General features: G+C 38.4%; 2 protein-coding genes across 5 annotated transcripts; both read right to left on the bottom strand.

Moving 5' to 3' along the window:
• Positions 1–12,431: 12,431 nt before the first annotated feature.
• Positions 12,432–14,173, bottom strand: LOC145492643 (uncharacterized). The gene is made up of 2 exons (XM_081472063.1): positions 13,939–14,173; positions 12,432–13,449 (listed from the first exon to the last, which is right to left on the bottom strand). The coding sequence occupies exons 1-2, from the start codon at positions 14,171–14,173 to the stop codon at positions 12,992–12,994; spliced, it is 693 nt and encodes a 230-aa protein (XP_081328189.1). The 3' UTR covers positions 12,432–12,991.
• An 808-nt stretch (positions 14,174–14,981) lies between these two features.
• On the bottom strand, positions 14,982–25,970 carry LOC145492986 (scavenger receptor cysteine-rich domain superfamily protein-like). 4 transcript variants are annotated; one of them, XM_081472383.1, is made up of 9 exons: positions 25,734–25,970; positions 23,332–23,373; positions 22,587–22,919; positions 21,265–21,576; positions 19,345–19,671; positions 18,164–18,475; positions 16,581–16,913; positions 15,840–16,157; positions 14,982–15,357 (listed from the first exon to the last, which is right to left on the bottom strand). In XM_081472383.1, the coding sequence occupies exons 1-9, from the start codon at positions 25,774–25,776 to the stop codon at positions 14,996–14,998; spliced, it is 2,382 nt and encodes a 793-aa protein (XP_081328509.1). In that variant the 5' UTR covers positions 25,777–25,970; the 3' UTR covers positions 14,982–14,995. The 4 variants fall into 4 exon arrangements, with proteins under 4 accessions (XP_081328509.1, XP_081328507.1, XP_081328508.1 ...); XM_081472381.1 differs by having other exon boundaries at positions 22,587–23,373; XM_081472382.1 differs by having other exon boundaries at positions 22,587–23,370.
• Positions 25,971–27,969: the final 1,999 nt, after the last annotated feature.

The following is a 27,969-nucleotide window of genomic DNA, read 5'->3' as shown; positions in this document are numbered from 1 at the left end:
ATTGTTAGAAAACAAAAATAAAACTATATCATTTAACTTGACGTTTTGAATGTTTCGACATATACCTTCAGAAGTGACCGTTTAGAATAGAAGTAATAACTAAATTTTAAATTTAAAGATGGTTTCCAGTCCGTACTGCGCTTTCTCGAGAGTTTGTTTGCGTTTTTTGTTTTGTCTCATGTAAGACATCACAAAATGTAAACATTTCGCAACTACTAATATGAAGTAAATTCAAAGTTTCAAAACAACCACCATTATGGCTGTGTAGCGGTAGAAGCTTTATGCTTCGTTCTTTCTTATATCACTTGATGAAACAACGTCGCAGCTGTAAAAATCAATGAAGCTGTTGGAAAAAAAATCTGAAAGGCTTCAAAGATAAGGTATGTGGTTCGTAACGAATACATAACATTTATTCGCAATCCATCGAGTGAGCCGTTATAATGTTTGTAAACATTAGGGTGCCGAGACTGCGCAGTACAGACTGGAAATCATCTTTAGAGTAAGTAACTAATTAACAATAACAATGACAGAAGCTGACAAAATTGCCATATTTTAATCTTTACTTGTTTGCACCTTTAAAAAGGTGCAAACTAGTAAAGATAAAGCTTTCCGGAGCTAACATTATCATTTAGGTCCGGTTTAGGTTAGGTTACAATCCGCTAGTTTGTAGAGTCTTCTTCAGCTTGCAATGTGCATCTGACCGACCTTTTGCTAATATCTCGAAACTGGTGACCAGCTGAAGTGACGTGGTCTGCTATAGCAGATGCATGACAGCTACTCGTGATCACTTTAAAATGTTCAGTTTTTCTGTCATGCAATCTACTTTTTGTTTTTCCAATGTAGAAATCCTGGCAGTCCCAAAAACTAGCCTTGTACACAACTTTTGACATTTGGCAACGGTTGATCCTATCTTTATAGCGAAAAAAGACTTGATGTGATGAGTGCTTTGGAAAGTAACCCTAAAATCAATGCAGCAATGAAATTTATTAAGGCAGGTCTTCAGCTGTTTGGTAAGAATTTTGCCGTATACCCCTAAATAAGGTAGAACTAAGATAATTTCCTTTCTGGGGGCTGTGCTGGTTGTATACAATTTCTCGGTCTGTTTTGTTGCTTGTTCAGAACACCATCATTAATGTTGCAATTGAAGACACCAGCAGGGTAACCGTTTTGTAACGATAACTTCCTCAGTTCATTCAAACAATTAAGAGCGCAAAGAGAAGGTGACGAACAGGTGCGGAAACAACGAAAAGTTAGCTCGCGGATGAGGTTTACTTTGTATTTCCTAGGAGTGAAGCTAGGAGTCCCATCTTTCGGTAAATAGATGTTGAGAAAGCATGACTGTGGCGTTTGATAAGAATGTCCAGGTAAGGGATTGTCCTGTTTTCTCTTCAAATTCAACTGCAAATTTGATATTTGCGTGACAGTTATTAGGGTGTGTTTTTACTGTCGAACAAGGTGAAGGTATCGTCAACGTATCGAAACCAAATGGAAGGGCGAGCGTTATTGTCAGTCAAAAACCCATTTCTCTTCAAAATGGCACATAAAGATATAGGCCAAAAACAGACGACCTAAAGGAGAGCTAGCCTCTTCCAGGCGTTCATTTAGTTTGGGCGCAACGCGAAAATCGACAAGCAAAAAAATAGGGGAGAAGCGCGGCGAGAGAAAGCGAAAGAAATAGGAAATATAAACATTTTTCATGATTTTATGGAGTTAAGGTTGCCGCACACTAGCTGATTTTTTGAAATTATTTCCAGCGATATGTATAATTTTCAGTTCTCTTTAGAAAAGAATTTTTACGCAATCTATAGGGTTTTAGTGGTGATGCAGATTATGCAAATGATATGTAAATGATGTCCTTCCATCATCTGTAAACTTCTTTGAGTAATTCTGCTGACCAGTAGATAAAGCTCCTGAAATCACTGTATCAGTCAATACTGCAGGCACGTGTATCGTTTTACATTACTAGGTCTAGCTGCGATTGTTGCACTAAAAATGGAAACTTGTTTTGTTTGCTTTCTGGGTATAGATCATTGAATATCTCTATTACAATTCTAATCTTAAATTAACAGTTAACCCTAAATAAGACCAAATGTTGGCTTTTGTAATACGCATTGGGAACGTTTTTTATGACAGAGGTGAAGTTGCTGGAAGCTGCTATTGTAAATTTCCGCTCCAAAGTTTGAAATTCAGTAAATATCCACAAGAGACAATCCATTCTTCATATCGATGGTACTACTACTGGAGGGTTGAGCACCTGAAATTAAATTTCGGAAATCAAAGCAATCTGTTTCGTTGAGGCCACCGTAGCATTTGTCGAAAAAGTCTCTAATACGGAACACCGCGGTCTTGCAAGCCTCTAAAAGGCTCATGATTACGCCAGATTATAAGTTTCAACGGCGGGCGTGGAATCCACCGCAAGAAAATCCTGCTCAGTCTTGAGGACAATCTCACATAAGTCGCATTGAAAGACAAATCCCGTATACCGGGAGCTTGGAGAACTAGACAGAACTTCACGAACTGAAGTGCAATCTGAGGCATTAAAATTTTTGGACTTGTTCAAGCTGATACACTTTGAAACTTGAATAGGCGGATAAGATATCATACCGCAAAGTCGCACAACAGCTCTCGCGAAAAGCTTTATGTGTCTATTTGTATTAGATTTAATCATCGCAACACGATCGCATGCCGTGCAAAGTTTGATTTTGAGGTCATTTGTATCAACAAAAATCGATTCGTGGTACAACTGTACGGTGAATTTAACTGGAAAAAGGTCAAATAGGACTCCTCTGTTTTCGGTGTACTAGCCACACTAAACGTCGGGTTCCGAGAAGTTTGCAGTGTAAGAGACTATATGTCGCATATTTGTTAGCTAATACGCATATTTGCCAGCCAATTTGAGATAAGGCTGAAGTACTTTTTATCTTTCCTCCTTGAAAGAAGGTTTCTTACGTGTTACTATGGTTAGCACCCACATTCCAATATAGTGGAACTGAGTTAGATTCCGGGATTCGTCGGCTTTTTTTCCGCTTGTTTTTTTAAACCACCGGTCTTTTTCTTTTCTTGCTTAAGCCTTTTTTTAGTGAAGGATATCCACGAGTAGCTACACGTACTTATTTCAAGCTTGAAACTGACAAGAACACGGTTTTTGACGTTACGCGACCTTGCTGTTTCGCATAATCGACCTCACATTGCATCCGATGGTTTAGATGTTGTGCGTTTGTAATTCATAATAAAAAAAAATCGATTTCTCTGAAGATCTTTTGCCGCTACCTTGGGAGCATAGCCGCTTCGATCTTATCCGCAACCTATTCGCTTTCGATCTAACCGCGCTGAGTCGCGTAAAGCAGACTACGCTCTCGTCTTCAGGCTGGAAGAAAAATATGTTGGGCAAGGCGACGTGAATGAGTAATCGAGAATGAGTAAATCCATTGGAGCAATGCAGCTCATGTAGTGGAGGTTTGCCAGTTCTTGTACTTCATGTATGCACGAAAAGTTATTCTTGTTATAACTGCTGTTGTAACAAGTATAGCCAGAAGTCAATATGGTAATTTGTATAACAAGAGTAACCCGTAAGCCACACATGTCAATTATCATCTACTGGGAAATCGACGGGTTTGCTCTTAGAGCACTTTGATTTTGTGTTAGGGCGGATAAGACGAAATATGGCAGTCGTTTTAGCTTTTAATTTTTCTTCTTTTTTGGGTACTGAGTTACTTAGGGTTTAGGGTTAGGGTTAGGGTTGAATCATAACCAAAAAGATTGACAAAGGACAGTTTGGAGTGTTTGCATACTACCTCGAGTGATCATTAGGGCGTAGTTCTTTATCTGTGTCCGTGTGGGCCATTCACGACATTCACAGTTAAACTTTTGTGGGTTTGCTACTGTTGAAACGAGGAGGTACTGGGACTCGGATTTTTATTTTTTATTTCTTGGACCTAAGCACAATCTTTATCTAATCTCTAGCCTCTCCCAGGCGTTCAGTCAGTGGGGGCGCAGCGCGCAAAACAGCACGCGAAAAAATAAAAAAAATGCGCGGCGAAAGGAAGCTTCCTCTCGCCACGCTTTTTGTATTTTTTCTCGCGCTGTTTTCCGCGCTGCGCCCCCACTAACTGAACGCCTGGAAGAGGCTATCTAATCTCACATCGGTACCTAAGTGCGGACCACACGGGACGAACTGACCTGGGAGGATTAAACATTTCTTTTATGATACTAACCCAAACACTTTCAGGCGATTTTCAGAAGTGAACTACAAAGTTCTTGAGAAAACTAATAGAAGCTTAAGCCTAGAGAAGAGAAGATGAAACCAAAACAGGATCTTAGTGGGAGACAAAGACAAAGTCCAGCAGACCAACCAAAACAATTTTCTTTCTTCACGCAACGTAGTTCAGTTGGGCTTTCGATTCGAAGAAACTGAAATCGCCAACTAGGAAGAGAGCACCGTGATTCTAAGAAGAGAACCGTTTAATAAGAATTCCAATTTTTTTATTACTGTTCCTTTTGTTTGCAAATTAAATGCCGCGCGCGAGACAAACACAGAAAATAATTTGCGTCCAAAATCAAATAAATAAAATTTCGATAACGTCTTCTAGTGTGACGTAACATGCGGTCCAAAGTTAGAAATTACGAAAGAGAAACATTTTCCATGTTATATCGAGTTATTGTCAAAGAAACAGGAGTGAAAGTTTTGGAGGATGAAAATTACTGAGGGGAACATGAGCCGCAGGGTTCTTCGTGATCGGCAGTGTTTCTATAGCAACCCATCGGAAGAATTGTCGCTTTTAGAGTACGCTTTATAACAGGGTGGTTTCTGAAGTCGTGGTCAAAACTATCAAATTAATTTAATTTATGTAGCTTATATACAAAGATTTGGCACATTTAAGAATAATAGATCGGAAACTGGACACACTAAATGAAAAAATGCTGTGAAAAGCACAGTTATTAGCCATGAAAATTTCATTTACCTAAAGAAAAAAGAGGCGATCCTTCTGTCTCCCCTGCTCTCCTATGGGAAATGATAAAACTAGAGGTATGAGAAACATCACCGACTAAATTATGCAAAGCAAAGGAAAAAGAGAAAGAGCCCACCAGGCAGACGAAATAGAGAAGACTATAACCACCTTTGAAAGAACACTAAAAGACCAAAATATGGGTGGACAATTACGGGAAGAACTTTTAGATGTACTGAAGAGCAAAAAAGAACACTACGACAAAACAACAGAATATCGAACAAAAGGCACTATTTTGAGATCGCGGAGTCGATAGTTCAATGAAGAGGAGAAAAATATAAAATATTTTCTTAACCTGGAAAAAAGACATTATAAACAAGGAACAATAAGGCAGCTGAGAATAAACAAAGATAACTTTATCACAAAGGACAACGAGATGTTAAAGAAGTGTCTTTCTCTTTACAAACGTTTGTACACAACAAAACTTACTGATGGACAAGACCAATCCATCATTAAAAGCTTCTTTCTGGAAGAAAACTATGTACACCTTTCAAAAGCAGGAGAAATTTCCTGCGGATGTCTACTTACAAAAACAGAATGTTTCTCTGCCTTGAAGCAAATGTTCGGCGGCAAAATTCCAGGAACAGACGGACTACCAGCAGAGCTCTATAAAATGTTTTAATGCGATGTTTCAGGCCCCAGTTATAGCTGGTTTTCACATGACATCACTAAAATTCGAACTACAAAACTATTGATCTTCCTGAGATTTTACTTAAATGATGTATAAGAGCAGCTGAAGACTGATATTCATACAAATTTTCGCTCCGAATGGGTTCTTGGTTTTGTGATACACTACGCTTGAATTTCTAAGCTTTTGCGTGACGCGGCATTTATATGACGGCCTAGGGAGCTGTCATGATGGTTAAAAAAGTGGCTTATTCCGGGGAACTTGGCTATCTGAACAGTTCATGTCTTAGAAAAAGTATTATTTTAATGTTTTAGAGTTCCTTGAAGGATAAATTCACGCTTTTGTAAAAAAAACTCAGTGACAGATGTTTCTGTTGGTTTCCGGCCGCCATGTTGGTGCCCATACACATGGGCACCAGCATGACTTCTCCATACAAATTTCTATAAATGTGGGTAAAGAATTTCTCCGCATATCTCGCATAAGAAAAATTGCTGTGACCAGAATTTTGGCGAGAGTCTTTGCATATTTACCTGTTTTCATTTCCCAGATTCTGGACTTTATCTATTTAACGGTTTTGATTTTTATTTTGATCTATTTTGGATTGCGTGACACTGAAAACCAACTATATGGTCTCGGATACCCGAGAACATATAAATGGGGCCTCAGACGCGCTTTTTGCTGTGCTTAACTTTGCATGGTAATCTGGCAATTACTCAGAGACGAGAGGTAATAAAACTTATTCCTAAGAAACAAGCAGACCAATGTAAACTGCGCCAACAAAATAGCCGCAAAGTCAATCGCAAATAGAATCCAAGCTACTCTTCCAAGCTTATCTTCAACGACCGGACAGGATTTATTAAAGGCAAGTTTATCAACATACGACTGGTCGATAGCATCATTAATTACACTGTTAACAAACATGTCTCTTGCCGTGATTCTGGGTTTAGACTTCGGAAAAGCCTTCGATACACATGGGCGACCCTTCACTGGAAAAAAAAACATCATTTACTTCGAATTTTCTAACTTTAAAACAGTAAATGCAGATTAGTGAAACGAAAACTAAAATAATACAATTTTCTCTCGTCACATAACGTAGTTCAGTCGGTCTTCGATTCGGAAAAAAACTGTAATCGCCAACAAGGAAGAGAGCACCGTGATTCTAAGCATAAAGCCGTTAAATGAAAATCCATTTTTTTATTACTTTTCCTTTTTATTTACAAAATACTGCATGCGAAACAAACACAGAAAATAATTTGGGTCCAAAAACGTTCACTCTTGTTTTATAACTAAATAGAATAAACTTTCATAGTGTCTTCTAGTGCGGCACTATATGCATGCACAAAGTTAAAAATTAAGAAATAGAGAACATTTTTTTAATTTGCTATCGAGTTATAGTTATAGAAACACGAGTGAACGTTTTGAGGGACGAAAATTGCTGTGGGAACACGAGCACAGAATTCTTCGTGATATTCCAATGTTTCTATAGCTACCCACTGAGGAGAGGAGCTGGAATGTTTTCAAATAAAGTTGATTTGATGGAAACTTTGATATCGTGGTTGGTATGTAGAACCTTGTTTTTGCTTCTTCTGTATTTGATCGTTAGCACAACGATAAAATTGTGAAATTGTGTTGGATATCATGTCCACGAGGCCAGACACCTCTGTACGTACAGCACAGTAGAGTGTTTTGATACTTACTATGTAAATCTGCGATCAGACGTTTATTTTTCCCCTTTTTATAGCATAGATGTTTTCTGCACTCTCAGCCGTCTGTTTGTTCGGTTTGGGTTGTATTCGGGCTTTCGTTTGCTTTACGCTCGTTTGGCGGTTCATGTTCATTCTCTTTTGTTGTTTGTTGTTTGCCTGTTGTCTGCACGTGATCGGTTGCGTTATTTGTTCAGGCGTTTGTTTGCTTTGCGCTCGTTTCGCTGTTCTTTGTTCATTCAGTTTTATTGTTTGGGCAGGGGACATCTATCTCTTATTTGAACTCTATTACAGTCGCGAAATGTATTAAAACTAGCAAGTGCCGAAGCTCCACAGCTTTGTAGGTTTTCCTTTGCTTTGTATATTGAACAGAACATAAGCAAATGCGAGTGCCGAACCTCCTTTGTTTTAATATCAAGGAAGGCATGCCCCACAGTGTTGGAGGTCTTCCTCGGCTTTGTAAACAATTAAACGTAAGCAAATGCAAGTGCCGAATCTCCTTTGTTTTGATATCAAGGAAGGCATCCCACACAGTGTTGGAGGTTTTCCTTTGCTTTGTAAACAATTAAACATAAGCAAATGCGAGTGGCGAACCTCCTTTGTTTTAATATCAAGGAAGGCACGCCCCACAGTTTTGCAGGTTTTCCTTTGCTTTGTAAATAATTAAACATAAGCAAATGCGAGTGCCGAACCTCCCTTGTTTTAATATCAAAGAAAGCATGCCCCACAGTGTTGGAGGTTTTCCTTTGCTTTGTAAACAAGACATAAGTAAATGCAAGTGCCGAACCTCTTTGTGGGAGATTCATAACCAAGGCCAGTAGACAAACCCAAACATGATCATCGATGGTCATAAATTAAGAGAAACAAATTAAAATCGTAAGACTCACTTTGTCGGCAGTCGGGCCCTAGAATCATAAGACTAACGTGGTTACATGATAAATAATTGATGATCACGAGCCAAAAATTCGAAATTTCTTTAGAAATTATTGAGCTTTACAACACGTTAATTACAGTTATGGTCTAACAAGAACTTTTCACTGCTGGTTGCACAAAACAAGAGGTAGTCGCTCAGGCTAATGAACTGACACAACAGTCTGCAACCCAGTGATAATTCAACATAACCATCATCTTCTTCGGATTTTCTACTTTTTAAACAGCAAAAGCGGTTTAACAAAATCAAACTTGAATAATACATTTTCCTTTTTTTAACCAACGTAGTTCAGTTGGCTTTCAATTCGGAAAAACTGAAATAGGCTTATTAGGAAGGGAGCGCCGTGATGCTAAGGAGAAGGCCGTTGAATGAGAATTGCGATTTTTTATTTTATTTTTATTTTTCCTTTTTATTTGCAAAATATAGTCATGGAAGACAAACACAGAAGATAATTTCCCTCGAAAAAGGAATAAAGAAACTTTCCAATAGTGTCTTCATGGGTTACATTATAAGCATGTCCCGCAAATTTAAAAATTAGGAAATCGAAACATTTTCCATGTTTCAATCGAGTTATAGTTATAGAAACACGAGTGACAGCTTTCTAGGACGAAAATTGCTGTGGGAACACGAGCCACAGCATTCTTCGTGATGTACCAGTGTTTCTATAGCTACACATCGGAAGAATTTAATTTTCGCAGCTTTTTCGATGATTACTCATCGGAAGAATTTTTCACTTACACATCGGAAGAATTTAATTTTTGCAGCTTATACGATGATTTTGCACACTACAGAATAACTGGTCGAAAACTGCGCATACTAAATGAAACTGTGAACAGTACAGCTATTAGCCGTGAAAATTTCACTTACCAGAACAAAACGGAGGGTTGTGAAAATATTTCTAGCCTGAAGCTAATAGCGTCATAAAACTCGTAATCTGATAGCTCAAATGTTTGGGTTTTTTCAGAATATTTGTTTTTCTAGAAATTAATAACCACGAGGTAAACATTGAAGGTTTTTCTGGCCGAATACTGAATATTGGACAAAATATTGTATGTCTCTTAGGAAATAGACGATAAGTCAATTGATCTTGAAGTTGTTTTAGATTTGACTTATTCACAAGGCAATGTATTACTCTGATTTGATGTCATACAAATTATTTTCAACTTTTTCCAGCTCATTTTGTTATTAAGGTGGATTGGCCGAAATAAATTCCCCCTTTGAGCTGCCCGAGTGTAGCGACCTTCGAAAGCTAAAAGGTCTCATTGAAGGGTTGCGAAATCGAAAGCTGAAAGAGAGTCGTTACTTTCAGAACTTTACGGTCACGTCTAAAACAGAGAAGCTACAAAGACTGACATGATGGGTGTAATACATTACTCAGAAGCCGAAGACTTCACTCTGGTTCTGACTGAGGACAAACAAGCCACACTGCAGTTACGTGTCAAGAAGGAAATAACTTTATTAATAAAACGGGCCCAGGTTTCCTAGCGGCCAAGGCTAGTATCTTAGTTACAGTTATAATTTTTGTTTGCCACTTGAGATCACATGATGTAGTTGACGCTTAGCGAATGACACGATGTGCATCGCGCAAACTTTTTATTCGGTATCAATCAAGCCTATATCTTTATTAAACGTGTGAAGGTAGCTTTTTCCACCAAATCTCAACCAGACAACTGACCATCCGCTCAAAGTTGGAGTGGAATGTGTCTGAAAAATAAAGAGGACTCGTTTATCGCAGATATTGACTAAAGTAATAAAATAGAAAACTTACTCAATAAAGCAGTTGAAGTGCTGGGAAACGATTAGTTTAATTTGCTGTCCATGAAAGGCAAAAATACTGGTAATTGTTGCTAAGAAAACAGCTCTTCCATGGAGGCACTGGCTGGGGAAAATAATCCCCGAGAGATCCCAGCTGGTAACTCATAATTTGATTGGGTATTTACTTGTAGCTAGATCTGAAGAGTGAATATTAAATTCCTGGGATATTCAGTTATTAACTGAACATTTTTTTTTTGTCTGGTAATCGCTTTGGGCAATCAAAAATCGATGTTGAACATTTTGCCGATGGGTACTCCTGAATTCTGCTTTTCGAAATCGGGATGAAAATTACCCCAGTATGGCTTCCTTATATCACTTTGTCGTTGAAAAAGAAATTTTGCGACTGGAAACTAGCGGCAAGTAACCAGAAAGACCCTCCAATCCTACCATGAAGCCAAGAGATGTGACGCAATGAATTTAAATTAAATGTACATGCTAAATGCTGTGAAGTTCCTCGCTTTGTAACATTTACAGGCACTTTTCTCGATGAAACCTTTGTTGAACGGGGACAGAAGCGATACACGGATGATGTCATCAACATTAGCTAGGTAGTTCGCTAAATTCATACCAGCAGCAGCATTTCTTGTTCAGCAAATCACACTCCAAAGAGATGCTATCTCACATGTTAACTGGACAAGTAGTCTTTGGAAATGCTTCCCAACCTGCCAAGCGCAATTAATGTTAACTGAGGAAAGAAATGTCAGCCCCTCCACCGATTTTGGCCATTTTGGTAATAAATAAGGTATGGTTTTTGCACTCTAGTCTTGAACTGGGTATGTTTTTAAGAAGAAGCTACTTTTTCAACATTATCGATAAGACCATCAACAAAAGCCCTTCAAAAATTATGTTTACTGCAATTTAACATCGGTCTCAACTAGTGAAGTGATTATAAGGCAGGTCTGAACCAGGGTATTGATCTAAGGGTCAGGTTATAGATAGGATGTCGAATTTTTGGTCAGGTCATAATAGGGCAGGGAAAATCGTAGATTTTGGTCATCAATAGGGTAAGGATTTTGGGAAACGGGCCGCACAGCCCCACCCAATTTTTCTGGGAGTACCCAGCCTGGGTGCTAGCCATGTAGATGTCATCTCTCAAACATAAAATCATAAATAAATCATATTATTTCTATAGACGTGAGTGATCTGAGAATAACGTGATTGGATTACTTTGGAGGATGAACTGCCTCACCCTTCATCCTCTCTTGGTAAATAAGAATGATTAACATGGCGAGGATAGAGTTAAAGGCTTAAAGGAGTTACAGATATTTCACTCACCTCCAAACTTCAGTTATACTTTAATTAATTTTAGTCATTGCCTGTAGAACATTGTGTTAAGCTGCTACTTGGATAAAGTCATGAAGAACGAAGAAAGTTTCAGCAGCCATGCAACCAACGCAATTTCCATCTTGAAAACAAAAGAAGAAAGCCTGAAAGAAAATGATCTAAAGGATTTACCTGTTATCAATTAAATTCATTTTTTCTTTGAAACACTTTATAGCGACTGAAGAGCATGCGAACTAATTTCATTATCAATATCAGTCTGTAGCAAAATGCAACGCATGATAAGGTCTCCAAATGCTTGACCAAGTTGCCGCATTAAGTTTCTAACTAACTTAAGACATAAAGTGGCCTTTAACATAACATTCGTTCTTTAAGGTTTTTTTAAACATATCAACCAGTTCAGATAATACTAAACACGATATGAGATCAATATTTAGACTTTCTCAAAGTTTCGGTCATTCCTATTGTTTTTTCCCTAGCTGACCGTAAAACAGTGTATCCAGTGAATTGATTTAACATTGACAAGAATCAAACACTTTTTTTATGGCTAACTGTACCTTACTCTTTGTGTTTACAGTAATGAACAAAGAGGAAGATATACTTTGCAAAAATATAAATTGTATTTTGTCCACTTGTAGAAGTGTAACAATATAACACTTCTTTAAGTGGAACACATATTGATGAATAGGTGGAAAATGGGATTTCATTATTCCACCATTTTCAGATAAAAGTTTCAGGCTCTTGATATTTCTAATTGCAAGTGGTGTTTGGTTTTTACATCGTACAATTAGAAACGAGAACCTAAAAGAGCATGTTCTGTAATGATTACATCAATGCACTTTCCAAAGTGATTTCCTTCACGTCTGCAATACATCGACATGAATGTTTGATTTGATATCATATGATCATATGGTCATTGAAGACACAAGCTGTTTCCCCAAGTAATAGAATGGTAAATGCAAATGAAAAGCAGAAATATAAGAATTCCGAGAAAAAAGTTGCGGCTTCATAAGTTACTCCTATCCTCGCTGTGGAAATTGGTAAAAATTAAAGATAAGGAGGTCTGGTCCGAAAATGAGGAACGGTAAAAAAAAAAAATTGAAAAGTAACACTGAAATAATTACACAATTATACATTTTCGTGATGAATGGTTTGAATTGTGGAGTATCAAAATTTGTATAGTGTGATTGTCTGGGTGAGGGCGAGGTTGAAAGGGACTGTTGTTATGGTTGTTGTTGTAGATTGACAGGTTGACAACCTAAGCGGAAGTTATCTTCAGAGTCAAAGTTGTTTGTTAGTTGATGGTGTAACATCTCTGGTAACAGAGCTTATCGGTCATTTCGCTGTGACGTTATTGGATGTTGACAGTTTTTTTTAAGATTCATTGACCAATTGAATCTGATTTGATCAGCCTCTTGCCAGTCAAAATGTTTTCGCTTCTGTGTTATGTCAAAGTTTTCATCGGTTTTCTTCAGGTCGCCTGTGGGTCGTTGGTTAGTTGGTCATTTTATGAAAGTAGATGTCATGGCTGCGGCGTTGTACATCTTAGCGTACATGCAAGTATTAATTAGATTTGTAAACAATTATCTTGTACCCTTGACACTGCCTGTCGGGTGGTTGCTCGTCCCTATCTTTTAAGTTGGTAAATAAATGTCGTAACGTAGTTATAGGTTGCGGGGTTCATGGGAAGTGTTGAACGTTGTAAAATCGGAAACATTCGTGCGAAAAGTGTGCTTAATGAAAGGCTGGTCTGAACTGCGCAATACGAACAATCACTTGTTCCAGCATCACCTGCTGTTTGAAATGGGTCTGAGGGTTGGCTGAAGTCACTTTTGATATCTTCATAGATGGCGTTAACTCTGAAGCGGTACACAGTATTCTGTTTGAGACCAGTCACACGGGCAACAGAACCACGCACTGTGCAGCGGTTTAGTAAGAGGCTGTCAGGTCCACACGAGGCGTCCATCCAGGAAGATTCCTTTTTTATCTCCACAGCGTACATCGAGTTCTGCAAGTACTGTGAATTCCATCCGATAGTGATACTGTCGACCGCATTTGCTATGAAGAACGGCTTACCAGGTGAACCTTACAACAACAGGTAAGAAAGTACTCTTATAAATCAGTAAAAAAAAAAAAAACAGATTGAAAACTAAGTAACAACCGCAATATACAGACTGCTAACTTGTAAGCTTATTCATGTCGTAAATGCATTGTATTGTAAGTAGAGTATAGTATTGTTAGTAATGTAAGTATCCTACGTATTGTAAGTAGCGTACAATGTAATTATGGATACTTCAGTAAAAACAAAAAGACCTTGTAAATTTGAGTGCAAAAACCTGAAAATTTGCCGATAGAATTCGATCAGTCGATCATGCAATCAATCAATCAATCAATCAATCAATCAATTAATCAATGTACTTTTGACATTTAAATTAAGTTTCGTAGTAAAGCCTAAAGGACACAAACAAATGAGGATAAAAAAAAATTAGAATTTTATTTTGAAACTTTCGAAGTCTATCTTGTAATAAAAGGCGTTCTCAAAGAGTAGTTGATTTCGACAAACTATCAACCCACCAAGTTCCTTGGTTTTCATTGGTTCTGACGGAGCACCGATGGACACTTTGCTGACGTAAATCCTAAAGTAGTATGTAGAGGATGGTTTCAAGTCTACCACAGTGGCTCTAGGACTCTCTGTGACACATGAACCAGAGCTGGTGCTTTCCCTACAGCCTGTGATTTCCCATCCCAGCGTGCTGTTGTTCCAAATCTGCACGGTGTACATTGAAGTCTTTGAGGAATTCCAACTCATAACAATGCTTTTCAAGTCACTGACGACAAATTCTGGTCTACCCAATGGTGCTGTTTAGTTAACGAGACAAAAAAGGAGAGAGAGAGAGGAAATGCATCCTTCTGGATGGTGCAACTTAATTTGAGAGTATATTAAATTGGATCTTCATAGATCTGTTATAAATTTGCTAGTGTTCTATCACAAATTCCGTTCTCTTATTGGCTATGCTACGCACTATATATGCTGTTGTAGATAGTGAGTATCCTAGCAGTGTGCAGTTGTTATCAAAATGGCGGCTGCTTCTTGCGTTCTCGAAGTGTCTGTCAAAAGGAAATGCATTTGCTGGCTAGATTTTAGACGACCAATATATTTGTACTAAAACAATTAGATTATGAGCTTGAGATTTCTATCACGCATAGAAATTGAGAGTGAATAACCGAATTAGAAAGTAATATAAATTTCTGTACATTGAAGTTCTAAATAGCTGCTGTCGATTCCGCGGTCTAACCCTCAGCTACAGGTTCCCACGACTTGGAAACGTTTTCCCAGAGGAGATTTTTCTCTTCTAAAGTGACTTGGACCTCAAAACCTTTCGCTGTATAAGTATTTTCATCGTTGTGATCCTATATTTGCTATCAGCTTAAATTTCAACCCATGGCCATCCGTTATGAGCAAATGTTTGCAGATCTGAGATCTCCATCAGCCATTAGCTTTTTCTTTAACTAACAGTTAAAATTTTGACCAAGAATTCTCGGCTGTTATTTAAACCCCATCTGACCCTCTCGATGCTTGTTGATTAGACTGCGAAAATCCTTATTAAGTAGCTACAACAAATACTTATAGTTAGAATAATTCCGAAATACCTGGAGGTTTGCAAATTACACTGGCAGGAGTACTGAAGGACCGACAGAACTTCAAGGTTCTATCCCATCCATCGAATCTACACTCGGACAAGACGCTTTCGTTTCCTCCACATTGAACATTACTTATCCAAGTCAGTTCTGCGGTTTTTAGGACAAAGTCACCGAATACTTGGGGATCAAAATCACTCTGAGCTCCATCATATCCAAGGTGACGACAAATTACGTGAGAGTCGTTGAGATCCCACGAATCACGACAGACTGTGCCCCAGACTGCTCCAAAGAGAACTTCAACAATGCCCCGCTGTGAAGTTACAGATCTGTCATATCCAGAAACCAACCTAACTGTTAGATGAAAAGCAAAAACAATTTCATATTAGGTTGCTCAAAACAGTTTCCAGCACTTAGATTTTGATGGGTCGTTACAACCACTCTTGATCATGATGCTATAATCATGGTATCAAAAAACTGCCCAATCGTTGTAAACGCTTTGAATTTCAAGCAGCCTAGCTGAAAAATGTTTCGATTAAACCATGAGTTAAGCACCAATCACTTAAATCGATACATAGCACACAGGCAGGTGCCCTTAATGCCGAACAGTTAACAAGCAAAGAATAATATCGCCGTTCAAGGCTCCTGTAAATCCCTCTAACTTTCTTTCCTGATCTTCCCATTTCCTCACGTGCTTCCACGAGCTAGGGTGTGGCTCTCTAGGCATTAAAAGTTTCAATATTACTAGATTGGTAAGCTGAAACAAGAGAATTTTACTATTACTCTTCTTTACTGTATACCCTCCATGGTGACTGAACGATAACAAAACATCTCACCATCACATCCACTGCAAACCAAACCAGCTCTTTGATTATTTCCACAGCTACCATTCAGTTTCCATCCGTCACGGGGACATGAAAAGAGCGAACACTCGTTTCCAACACACTGCACTTTGTTTGTCCATATCGTTCCATGTTCCTGGTTGCTAGCTACAACGATCTGTGCTGCAGACGAGTTGGTGAGACCTAACTCTCTACAAACCACATCAGCGTTTTGTTTATCCCACTGTTCATCACAAACCCAGCCCCAGGTGTTGTTATAAAACACTTGTACTACACCTTCTGGCGGTGAAGCTGGAGCTCCCACAATTCGCACTACAATTGTAATCATATATTACGTAAAGAGTAAAACAGTATTCTCCATTGAATTGAAAAGTATCATTAACACTAAAATGCAGTTAAATTATGTTCAATCGCTGCATCAATCTACAACGACCAACTCCCTTTGTGAGTCATGCCTGCAGGGAATCATGGTAGTTGTGTATTCATCATCTTGGACTGGAAATTTGTTTTAGTGAAAACAACTACCGCGATCAATTCCCTGCAGGCGCTTTTCAAAAAGGGAATTGGTCAAACAATAGTGAAAGCTTATTGAGGTTAAAAATCAACCGAGAGGCAGCATAAAATTATAAATGAAAGGATTATGACTCCTTTTTAACAACTAAACACATTTATTATTACTAGAAGAGATGAATATTCCCCAAGTAGCATATGTTTTTATGTAATACGAAGACAAACCTTTAGGAGTACAAATTGCAATGCTTTGGCCAGTGCCAAAAATTGTTTCACGTTGTTCTGAAGAACTTTTCCACTCGTCATGTGCACAATACAGAACTGAGCTCTCGTTCCCGATACATTCCATAAATCCCAGACATATTTGTTCAGTTCTAATTTCTCCATCTGGTTCATGATAAACAGGAGCTGCTAAGGCGCCTTCGTGACCAAGCTGATGACAAACTACGTTCGCGTCTTGTAGGTCCCAGAAGTCACTGCAAACTGGCCCCCAGAATCCTTTGAACAGTACTTGCACTTCAGGTTGCCAACTGAACTGGTCTCTGTGAGTGAGCCGCACTGTAAGGAAAGAAACACACTTCAAGTTATTATCTTGACATGACTTATAATGGTAATAGGACTGAGTGGAGTCCAATTCGATCTGTAATCATACGAGTGATTAACAAAATCGGACGACCGCGAAGCGGGAGTCCGATTTGTTAATTACGAGAAACGAGAAACGAACAAACCATCGATTGAGCGCTGAACGATTAAACGTCGTTATGAATACTCAACAAAGTGCACCGCAACAGCGCGCGCAAAATGACGCGTACTATCCAATTACAAGCATGACGCGTATACACTGTCCAATTAATGCTCAAATCGGGCTGCTGATAGCCAATCACGTTCGAGAATTTATGGTATGAATGGTAATTGAGGTCAGACATGTACAGTACCTCTTATCAACCAATGGCTGTATAGTAGGGAGGGGGTGTCCGTTAATCATTACAGTGTAACGTGTGTTCACATGAGGTCTCAGTTTATATAAGTCTTATTCACCTTCGATAAGATACAGTTAAATTTTTATTGCTCCAGTTTTTTCACTATGTCGCCAAAAGGACGATCCTCAAAAAGTGCGTAAGATCAAAATATTGAGGTCGTAGAGAAATATCTTAAAAGCTCTATTAAATCTCCTTCTCAATTAAGCCCGTCCCTCTAACAGCCTTTCCCCCTCCTTCCGTGTTTGTGAGACGTTTAGAAAACTGACAACCGACAAATGCAATCCAATTATTTACAATTTTTTAAAAAAATTATAATTAGCTATCAATAGCTATAGGCTTTCCACATTTACTTAGGCTTTCCACATTTTTTGTGAAGATGAAACACTAGACAATCTCCCAAACCTAGTTTTAAGTGTGCTAGCCTAAGCCCAGCCCTGCTAAAGAACTTCAAAATATTATAGACTAAATTTTTATGGCAATCCTTTATGGCTTTCTCCTAGTATTAATACTAGGAGAAATACTTTATTATTATTATTATTATTAGTTCGTATAGTGTGATCGTCCGGGTGAGTGTAGTTCTGAAAAGAACTGTTGTTGGTGACTGTTGTTGGTGGTCACTCACCCGGACGATCACACTATACGAACTACTGATACTCCTGGATTCAAACCATTTACTGTATTATTATTATTATTATTATTATTTAATTATTATTGTTATTGTTATTGTTATTGTTGTTGCTGTTGCTGTTGCTGTTGTCGTTGTTATTGTTATTGTTATTGTTATTATATGTGATGTAGTATCGATTGTTACTGTTACTCAGCTAGTACCTTCTGGTCCATTGCAAACCACACCAGCGTTCTGACCGATTACACAGCTTCCATTTGTCCACCCGCCATGAGCACAAAAAGCAAACGATCTTTCATTTCCAATACACTGGACACTGTTGATCCGCAAAGTGTCATTTCCTTGCGCATTAGCTGAACCACTGAAAAGTACAGGCGCGCCTGTGTAACCCAGCTCTCTGCAAACCACATCAGCGTCTTGTCTGTCCCAGTGCTGATTACAGACCCACACCCAGGTGTTATTGAGGTAAACTTGAACCAGGCCCTCCCTGGCAGAAAGCCCTTGAATCAGCCGAACTGCAGAGAGAGTTAATGCTAGTTTAAATGTAATAAAAATAAGTCGGATAATAAGTTTTCGAGTAGTGATCAAAGTTTGTCAAGATCAAAAGAACGCAAAAATAGGAAAGGACAATTTTATTTTTCATGATTTTGAAAGATGCAATATCTTATCAAACTCGCTATTTTCCATGTGCGCTCTGTGAAAAAGCCAAGTTATATTTCTGTGCGCTTCACGCAGGACAGCATATCCAGCATAACTAAACATACATTGTTGACGATATAGCAGCATAATTTTGACGAGTTTTCATGATCGCAAAGGTAATTTCAGCGCACAATGACTGGCAAGATATTTTATAATAATACATTCGGATCAACTTATCATTAGCGTTAATTTGTGAAGGATTTATCAATAAATGTAGAAATTTTTGCGCGCTCATTGGCTAATTTCGATTGTCAATAAGCGGACAGACACACGAATTTGCAATTTATGCCATAATTTATTGTAAAACAAATTGACGTCAGTTTTTCATGCGTCTGTCCTGTTATTGATCATGGATTTCGTCATTACTTTGTCAAAGTAGTCTACGGATTCACTCCGCTGTGGCACCGTGGCTCCACAGCTACTTTGACAAAGTTATGACGAAATTCGTGATCAATAACAGGAAAGACGCAAGAAAAACTGACGTCAATTAGTTAAAATTTATGTAGATTTTTGCTGATACTGCGATTCCTAAAGGAATTGTCGACATGCCGCTGAAGAAACTGCCGCCACAACCATTGTTATTTATTTTGAAACCATCCCACATTAAAAGATAAATAAATAAATGAATAAATAAATAAATAAATAAATAAGTAAATGAAATGTAAATTACCTGTCATTTTCTTACCTGGTGGATTACACATGACTCCAGCATTATCACCGTACTGAAAAGATCTGACCACGTCCCACGGTCTGAATCTCGAAGCACAGTTCAATATCGAGTTCTCGTTTCCTACGCATTCTACATTAGTGAACCCTACAACGCCGGCTTCCACATCAAACCCTCCTCCATTGTAAGTTTCTAACAAAGCACCATCGTATCCAAGCTGCCGACAAACCACGTTAGATTCTCTAATTGTCCATTCCTCCGAAAAACAAATTCTTCCCCAGACTCCATTGTACAAGACTTCAACACGACCTCGGTATACGTCATGTGCGCTACCAATCAACCGAACTGTTAAAAAAAGATAATGAAATACTTTAAATTCCGCGTTTGCTACGTAAATACAACACCTGTAATAATGATAATGAAATATAGTTTAGAATGAATTAGAGGTATGACTTAATGCACGTCATGGATATTTTGGTTTCATTTCAGAATCCGCATATCCCAAATTTTTAGTTCTTTGTGCCTATTTTCTTTTGCATCAGTGTAATTGATTAAAGTTCTTGTTGCACACTGTATTTTGCTTTCTATTTGAAACTGAGGAGATAATCTTAACTACTTAGTTTTAGAAATAATCACTTCTCTTTATATAGTCTACATGTATATAGCTTGAGTACAGTATACAAACATCGCGTATAAAAATGGGTGAGATCGAGGATAAACGCATTACAGGGTTGTAAACAGCCCAAAGTAAATGAAATGGGTTGGTTTCGATCTATGTAAAATGTTTGACTTTCAGAACGTAAAAATAAGAGATCAGTGCCAAAATATTCAAGTCAAATTGTGTACCATGAGCGATTAAAAAGTAAAAAAAGTATTTCATGATAATCTCGAGACTTTCGGTGACCCTACTAACTTTTTCAAAACTCAAGCTTTTCTAAACGAGAACGCGCCAAAAGGCATGGCTTCTTTAGCCGTTTTGATCTAAAATATATAAGGTATGGTCTCTGCACTCTCGTCAGCAATCAGGTATTATTATCAGGGGGAAATATTTCTCATATCATTGTTCAAATTCATCTCTTGAAAATGCGATATAAATACCGTCATCGATTTAGAACCCTTCATTAGATGTCTATACAAATAGAAGTAGTTTTTGAGCAGGATTAGGGACCTGTTTCTCGAAAGCCCCGGAAACTTTTCGGGCTCTCAAAGCCATTTATATTTAATCGGCACTTAAAGACAGACAGGTGTATACGCCTGAAACTTCTTGCATGAAGGGAGCCTCTGTTTATATTAAAACAGCTCTGAAGTCATAAGGTTTGAGATTTTGCTACGACTTTTCGGGTGCGTAAACTTTTCGGGACCTTCAACAAACGGGCCCCCGGTCTGAGATAGGTAGCAACAAGAGAAGATCAACGAAATAAGTACCTCGATATTCTCTTGGTGACGAGTTTTAGGCTAGGTAAGGTTAGTGCAAATCACATATTTCGGTCTCAATGAGGTCACTGAGGATTTTAAGAAGTGCACTGCAAATCTCCACCCAATTTTCCGAAGAGTCCATCCTCCTGGTCTAAATGTACCAACTAGAATTTCATGACGTTAATTTTTTTTTACTTTAAATATCAGTCAAACTAAAAATGTAAATGCTGGGTACAAATAAAGTTGTTGTACTGTTCAAAGCCTCTCTATTTTTCAGCGCACGCGAAACGGTCTCCACCCCATTCCCCGTCAAGTCTTCCGTTTTGCACCGGCGTCCAGTTCTTTCGCGATTCTATCTGCGCGTTCAACAATCTAGTAAAAATATGAGAAAATAGAGGGCTGTAAACAGTCTAAATTTGTTGTTGTTGACGTGCGGATCTGAAGTCATGAGATTTATTATGCATTCAACTGTTGCATAAGTTTATTTAGACCTATCGTAACGTAGCCTTTAGCTACACGCACCTTCAGATCCACTGCACATCACGCCAGCCGTTCTGTTATTTGCACAGCTGTTGTTTCTCCATCCACCGTGAACACAGGAAAATAGCGAGTCTTCATTTCCGGTACACTGGACGTTCTTTATCCATGTTGTATCATTGTCTCCTACTTGAGTCGTGTTGGTGTAAACTTCAGAGGAGTTCGAGTATCCCAGCCAACGACAAACCACATCAGCATCTTGTTTGTCCCAGTGTACACCGCAGACCCACTGCCAGGTCCTGTTGTAATACACCTGCACCAGGCCTCCATTAGGCGATGTTCCTCCTATCAGGCGCACTGCAAGGATAAACTGGGTTACTCAAAGCATAATTTAAAGCACATCTTATTTAATAATCAAAAAGAGAAAATAGTGGCTTAGTTGTTTCTGAAAAAAACTGTTTTACTGTGATATTTCTTGCAAGGTTCAGCCTTCTCTCAAATATACCACTTAAAACTTATACTACTTAAGTAAATCACTACGGAAGGGGTGCAATATAGTCGACAAGGAGATAAAGAGCAAATTAAGAAGTAAAAAGGGGCGGAATTAAATGTTGTCATACTTTCACGCCAACTTACAGAGAAGACCGATATTCGCTTGTCGTGCGAAGCAAAAGCCGCTTTTAACCAGATCCGGTCGCACTTTTGCAAAAATTTCCTTGATTATCCCTTTTGCTACGTAGAAAGTGTGGATAACAATGTTTTCTGTAAGCTGGCATGAGATAAGATATCAAGAAAAGAAGAATTACGGGTAACCCATTCATTATTTTTACTGCTCTATTTTTCTCTTATACTTCTCAACTATATTGTATGCTCCCTGTGGTTGAACCCATAACGTGCTTTTGTTGTTAATGATAAAGTTGTCTTCTAATGAAAAGAAAGATCGTCGCAGTTAAATCCACAAGCTAAGTAGTTGTGATAAAGTCAAACTTTAACGAGATCCATTACTCTACGATACCGGTGAAGTGCTCTATCAACTGAGCTGTCAAGCCAACTGAGAGCTGGTCTTTTTGTGGATACTTAAGATATCCGTGACAGAACTTCATGGAATAGAATATACGAAATTCACATATTTGAACAGCGGAATAAATATCTGGTCCAATATACAGTAAACACATTCGAACCGTGACCACTTGGCATTTTTAAAAAATTTGTAGTGGCTGTGGAATGAGAGAATAGAATAATGAAAGTATTAGTGTTTTTGCACTGTAAAAACGCTAAACCTATGTATTATATGAGGCGCCCTCATTTTATAGTCATCAAAATAAATCAGGTGATCTAATTCTCGAAGGAGAGGTTTTTGTATTTACCTGGCTGTTTACACATGGCGCTGTTTGCACTGTGTGCCTGTGCAAAGCCACAAGACCTGACTGACATCCATTTGTTGTGCTTGCATTCTGATATCGAAGTTTCGTCACCTAAACACTGTAAATTGTTTGCCCATTTACTTCCTGTTCCTACACCAAACCCGCCTCTGGAGGACGCTGTGACAGCTCCATCAAATCCCAACTGACGACAAATTACGTGTGCGTTCTGTAGATTCCATCGCAAAGCGCTACTACAGAATGTGCCCCAGGTTCCATTGATCAGTACTTCAACACGGCCATACGAGAAGGGCGGAGTTGGATCTCCAACCAACCGAACTATTATGTATATTAAAATGTGAAAAGTTTGAATTGACTCATTGCCCCGACAAGAATTGGTAAAATTATTAGTACAACAGAGTAGCACATACAAAGTCAAATTCTCTATTTTCCAATTGCCCATAATGCACTCTGTTTGCCCCCGAAATTTTGCATAAACTATTGTTGTGAAATACTCTTGGGAGGTCTGCATATTCCCAAGAGCATTTCACAACAATAGTTCATGCAAAATTTGGGGGCAAACAGAGTGCATTATGGGCAATTGGAAAATAGAGAATTGACTTTGCTACAGTGTGAATTGAGAGTAAAACTGAATTAAAAGAAAATAATTTTCCTACTTATTGCAAAATTTTTAAAATAGCATATATATTGTTTTTAAACGTTGTTTACGTTTGCACATTAGCTGAGTTACCATCAAAATTTGCGACCGTTGTCTTCAGCTGAAACAGGACTGCTGAAAGAGAGAACACAATTGAGTCATGTCATCAGCTTGCAGCATATGTAGTATGTCAAACACGAAATACCGTGTTTGACCACATCTCAAAACACCGAGAGGAGAGTTGAAAATACGATGCGTAGCGGAGTATTTTTGACGAACTTCGAGGTATTGGAAATGTGGTCAAACACTGTCTTGAGTGTTTGATATATCTTCCCAATCGAAATTAAAACTAAACAGAAAACGGAAAAATAAATTCATCAAAATCTATGCTAATTAAGATCAGATATCCATGCGCCGTTACGGTTACGGTTCCCTTTGTTTAAGGGCCCGTTAACCGATCTTTTCGAACCGTTGCTAGGGAAAATTTATTCCCATATAACCTCGTCATTTTTAGTTACTTCAGAGTTATTTCATGTGTTTTAACTTTTTCATGATCAGCAACACTACTGATGACGTCACCAGGCCACGCTCATGGTCATGTGACTAATACTGAAAAAACGCAAAGGCTCCCAGGCAAATTACTTTATTGGAATTTTTTTCATTGATTTAATATTTTAATTTAAATCCTCATTACGCTATGCATAGATTTTGTTTCATTTCTAAAAGGTCAGATTTTGAGAGAATTTCAAAATATTAAAAAGTTCGTAATTTTCTGAAAAAAGCATGATTTTGAAAAAAGAATGCATAGCTATGTTTCCACGTTGGCTTTAATCGAAATCCGTCAAAAAAGGCTGGATTTAAGGAAAAACCGCGTTTCCTTTACCATTTAAAGAAACCGGAAGTGCGCCCGAGATATATTGGAAGTTACCCTATCAGCGCGTGCGCAATTTACACTACCAGCACACTTCGGCAAGATCAAACAAAGCCACACGGAGTTAGTATTTCTCTTTATATTGTTCTTGCTTTTCTGTCTTTCTCTTATTTTGTCTTTGCGTGTACTTTTTTTATCTGCATTTTATGAAACACAAAGAAAAACATCTAAAATGTGAGCGAATTTGGAAGTTATTGAGTTATTTTTATTTTCTGCGCTCAGGCTGACGTAAGTAACCGGAAGTGAAATTTCACTTCCTTGGCAACGCGCGCGAGCGCGGGTATAAATCGCTTAATGGGCCCTTAACTGAACTTGATGGGTTACTAATGCGTTTGAAAGATAATGGTAAAAAGCAGGCTTCATCCTCGGTGACATTCAATCGTGTTGATTCCTCGGACTGAGCACAAGTACCCCGCAAGCAGCCATAAAATAGGAAAGTAGAAGTTAATGTGGCATATGATCAGTTTCTAGGACTTTAATATGGTAGAGTTGTTAAGTATTGTGAAATTTTAGGTCATAACATGGTGCTCGAAGGGAAGGCTGTCCCCGTGAAAAATTGTAAGTTGGAACAGAGGGAGATGAGGGACACTGGTGTCGAAGCGGCTGACCAATAAGCGGGAGGCCTGGTTCCTGTATATAGCCTGCGTTGCAGGCTTAAAAGGGAGAAGGGGAAGGGGGTAGGGAGGCAAAAGACGCGAGGAAAAAGGGGAAGGAAGAAGAAGATTCTTCCTTTCTTCCAGTAGGCTACCCGTATAAGGAGAGATGAACAATAAAAGAACCCATTCGGCTGGAAAAAATAATTCATTTGTTATATAATATAGAATTATCTTCCACCATTTATCGCTTCCTTATTCGTGTAATTATACAAAAACAGCGCCATATCCCCAATATTCGATTTTTTTTCACTGTGGTTCATTAAGGTTCCCTGTGGATGAGCAACAAAAACAACCGCTTCATATTCGCAAATTTAGTTACCTGCCCATTTTTATGTATTGATATTTGGTTTACCTCCTTGATGAAATATCAACCCTGATTATATTGCTGCTCGGCCGACAGTTGACGTAATAAGATGTCGTGTACAGGCAATATCCCGAATTTTATATTTGATACTTGCTTGTCGCTCGTGGCATTTTTGTTTGAGAAATATAGAGAGCTATATTCGAGACATCTCAAGCCTTGTAACTTATCAATTGTGCTCGTGGGTTAATAATGGAAGCTACATCATTTGCCGAGTAAATCGCGATCGGTTGTTTGTCAGTTCTTTTAAAGCTTTCGTCAAATCCACACTTGATCAGTCATACCGTGCCTTTACAGAAAACGAGAGCAGTGAAACACTGAATCCCATGAAATATGCCTTTTGTAAACTAATACGTTAAGTCAATCAGTTTATTGCTGTTGTTCCGGCATGAATCTCCACGAACAAAACTACAACCGGTTATGACTTTCCACGCCCTTTCAGTTTTAAGAAAAAGCATTTGCTGAGAAACGCAATACTCCTCCTTCCCCAAACTCTGGATTCAATTCTGCATGGATATGTTACAACACAGGATTAGCTAGTTCTTACCTCCCACAAGAAAGATGACAATTGTGACTACAGTCATCGCCATCAGTGAAACCGTCTAACACTCTGCCTCAACTGCTCGGTTGGTATTAGTATTTTCTGGATTCACAAAGAATCACCGACACTCTGTGCGTGTTCTGTGTGTAAGTGGCCTCATCTCGCTTTACTGATCACGTTATAACTTTTCCCAGTCCTATACCATGAATCAGTTTCGGTAACGTCATTGGCAGTAAATGACAGACTGCGCCTCCCTCAAAGGAGATAATTTATTATTTTTTTTAACTGCGTAAATATTGGACTCATTCAGTAGGCATTTATTAACCATGTGGACAAAAAAGATGGAAAATCACCCTGTAAAAACATTGCAGATGAAGCTTATCTGGTAAATTAACTTACTACAGTCATATTGAGCACTATCCTTTGAGCAAATCGACAACATTTTAATTTAGTCTGCGTTCGTATCAACCCCCAAAATGACATCATGAAATATTTAAATCTTAATTAAATATCATGCTGTAACGAGTTACTTCCTGTAAATAAATTTTCGGTATTGGCTGGTTAACGTGCACAACTTGGAAAAATAAGCTATGTTGAAAGAGCCGAGGTGATAGATCCATATATCTGTTAGTTACTTAGTTTGCTTGTTTGTTTGGTCTGTATAGTGTAATTTGTTTATTTGCTACAAAATAGCTGCAAAAAGCTCCAAAAGGGTTTAAACTATAATGAGCCCACAAATTTTTTGTACGTCTTAATGAAGCCATGTTGTCTACAAGGAGACATGCCACCCGACAGGGTATAACGGGTATCATTTTAGGTCTTTTTGCCCGACCATGAGATATAATTTCATTTTATGTGAGTACTCTGTCCTAAAAAAGGTGTGAATCGAAGGGGCCCTGTAGAGGTTAGGATTGAACGAACAACCCAAAATCGGAGCGAAACGTCTGCCTGTCTTTGAAAAATAGCAAGTCAACATAGATAATTCGTTCTTTTTAGACAAGTTAGTACTTGCAGGGTTATATTGCGCCCAACAATTTCCTATACAATAGAGGGTGTTGTCCTTCTCACAGTGAGTATTTTAGGTTTTCACGATACATGAATGTTAAGGAAAAGAAACACTGCAAATTTAGTGATCGTAAAAATTTACAAATGAATTTACGAGTTACCCCCGTGATGAACGTATATCAGCAGATGCGAGTCACCTGATGTATTGTTGCTCGACTGACTGCTGACGTATCAGTATCTTAAATTTTATATTCGGCACTTGTGTATGTCTCGACGCATCTTGTTTAAGAAAAACAGGAAGTTATATTCGAGTCATTAACTCCAAGCTTTGTTATATATTTATTTTGTTGGTGGGTGAATACATGGAAGCTGAATACTCTGTCGAGTAAATCAGTTCCAGTTTGTTGAGTTTTGGTCCCGGGGGTGGGGGGCGGGTACTCCCAGAAAATTTGGGCGGGGGCTTGCAACCCACTTCCCAAAACCCTTACCCTATTTATGACTAAAATCTGCGATAATCCCTATTCTATTTATGACCAGACCATAAATTTGAAACACTATATATGATCTGACCCTTAAATCAAAACCCTGTTTCAGACCTGCGTTACAATTAGTTCCCTAGTTCACACCAATGTTAAATTACCGTAAACATAATTGGTGAAGGGCTTTTGTTGATTTTCCTTTCGATAATAACGAAAAAATGGCTTCTTCTTCAGCATGCTAGTGAAGATTATGTAGTGAATTGTAACGTTTTATGTGATGGTACCTGGCAGAAGAGAGGATACTCTTCACAGAATGGTTGCGTGATCATCATGTCAATTGATACTGGTAAAGTCTTGGATGTGGAACCACTCTCTAAAGTTTGTAAACAATGTCAATTTCACTCCCATTTAGATAATGACAGTGAGGAGTACCGTAGATGGAAGGCAGAACACAATAACTGCAAGGCTAACTATAAAGGGCTCTGCCCCAGCCATGGAATCGGAGGGTGCAGATCGTATTTTTAGACGGTCTGTTGCAACTCATAAGCTTCGGTATACTGACCTGTATTCAGACGGTGACAGCAAAAGTTACAATCAAGTCAAGGATGTTTATTCTGCAAATGGCATTCAAGTTGTCAAGAAAGAATGTATAGGACATGTACAAAAACGAGTGGGCACAGCCCTCAGGAAACTGAAGAAAGAAACTCCTGGTCTCGGTGGAAAAGGAAAACTCACTGATGCCATGATTGATAAACTTC

Source organism: Orbicella franksi, chromosome 7 (genome assembly GCF_964199315.1).
Source record: "Orbicella franksi chromosome 7, jaOrbFran1.1, whole genome shotgun sequence".
Classification (NCBI taxonomy): Eukaryota; Metazoa; Cnidaria; class Anthozoa; order Scleractinia; family Merulinidae; genus Orbicella; species Orbicella franksi.
This window is presented reverse-complemented; position numbering and strand designations above follow the sequence as displayed.

What these genes read in the sequence shown, in the direction of transcription:
- LOC145492643 (XM_081472063.1), bottom strand. Translation starts at nt 14,173, where the DNA reads ATGAGTTGGAATTCCTCAAAGACTTCAATGTACACCGTGCAGATTTGG. An exon ending in AATGAAAACCAAGGAACTTG is followed by an intron (nt 13,450 to 13,938) that starts GTGGGTTGATAG and finishes TGTTGTTGTAAG; the next exon opens with GTTCACCTGGTAAGCCGTTC.
- LOC145492986 (XM_081472381.1), bottom strand. Translation starts at nt 23,112, where the DNA reads ATGCAGACCTCCCAAGAGTATTTCACAACAATAGTTTATGCAAAATTT. An exon ending in TGCAATTTGTACTCCTAAAG is followed by an intron (nt 16,158 to 16,580) that starts GTTTGTCTTCGT and finishes TTACAATTGTAG; the next exon opens with TGCGAATTGTGGGAGCTCCA. An exon ending in GGTTTGCAGTGGATGTGATG is followed by an intron (nt 15,358 to 15,839) that starts GTGAGATGTTTT and finishes TTCATCTAACAG; the next exon opens with TTAGGTTGGTTTCTGGATAT.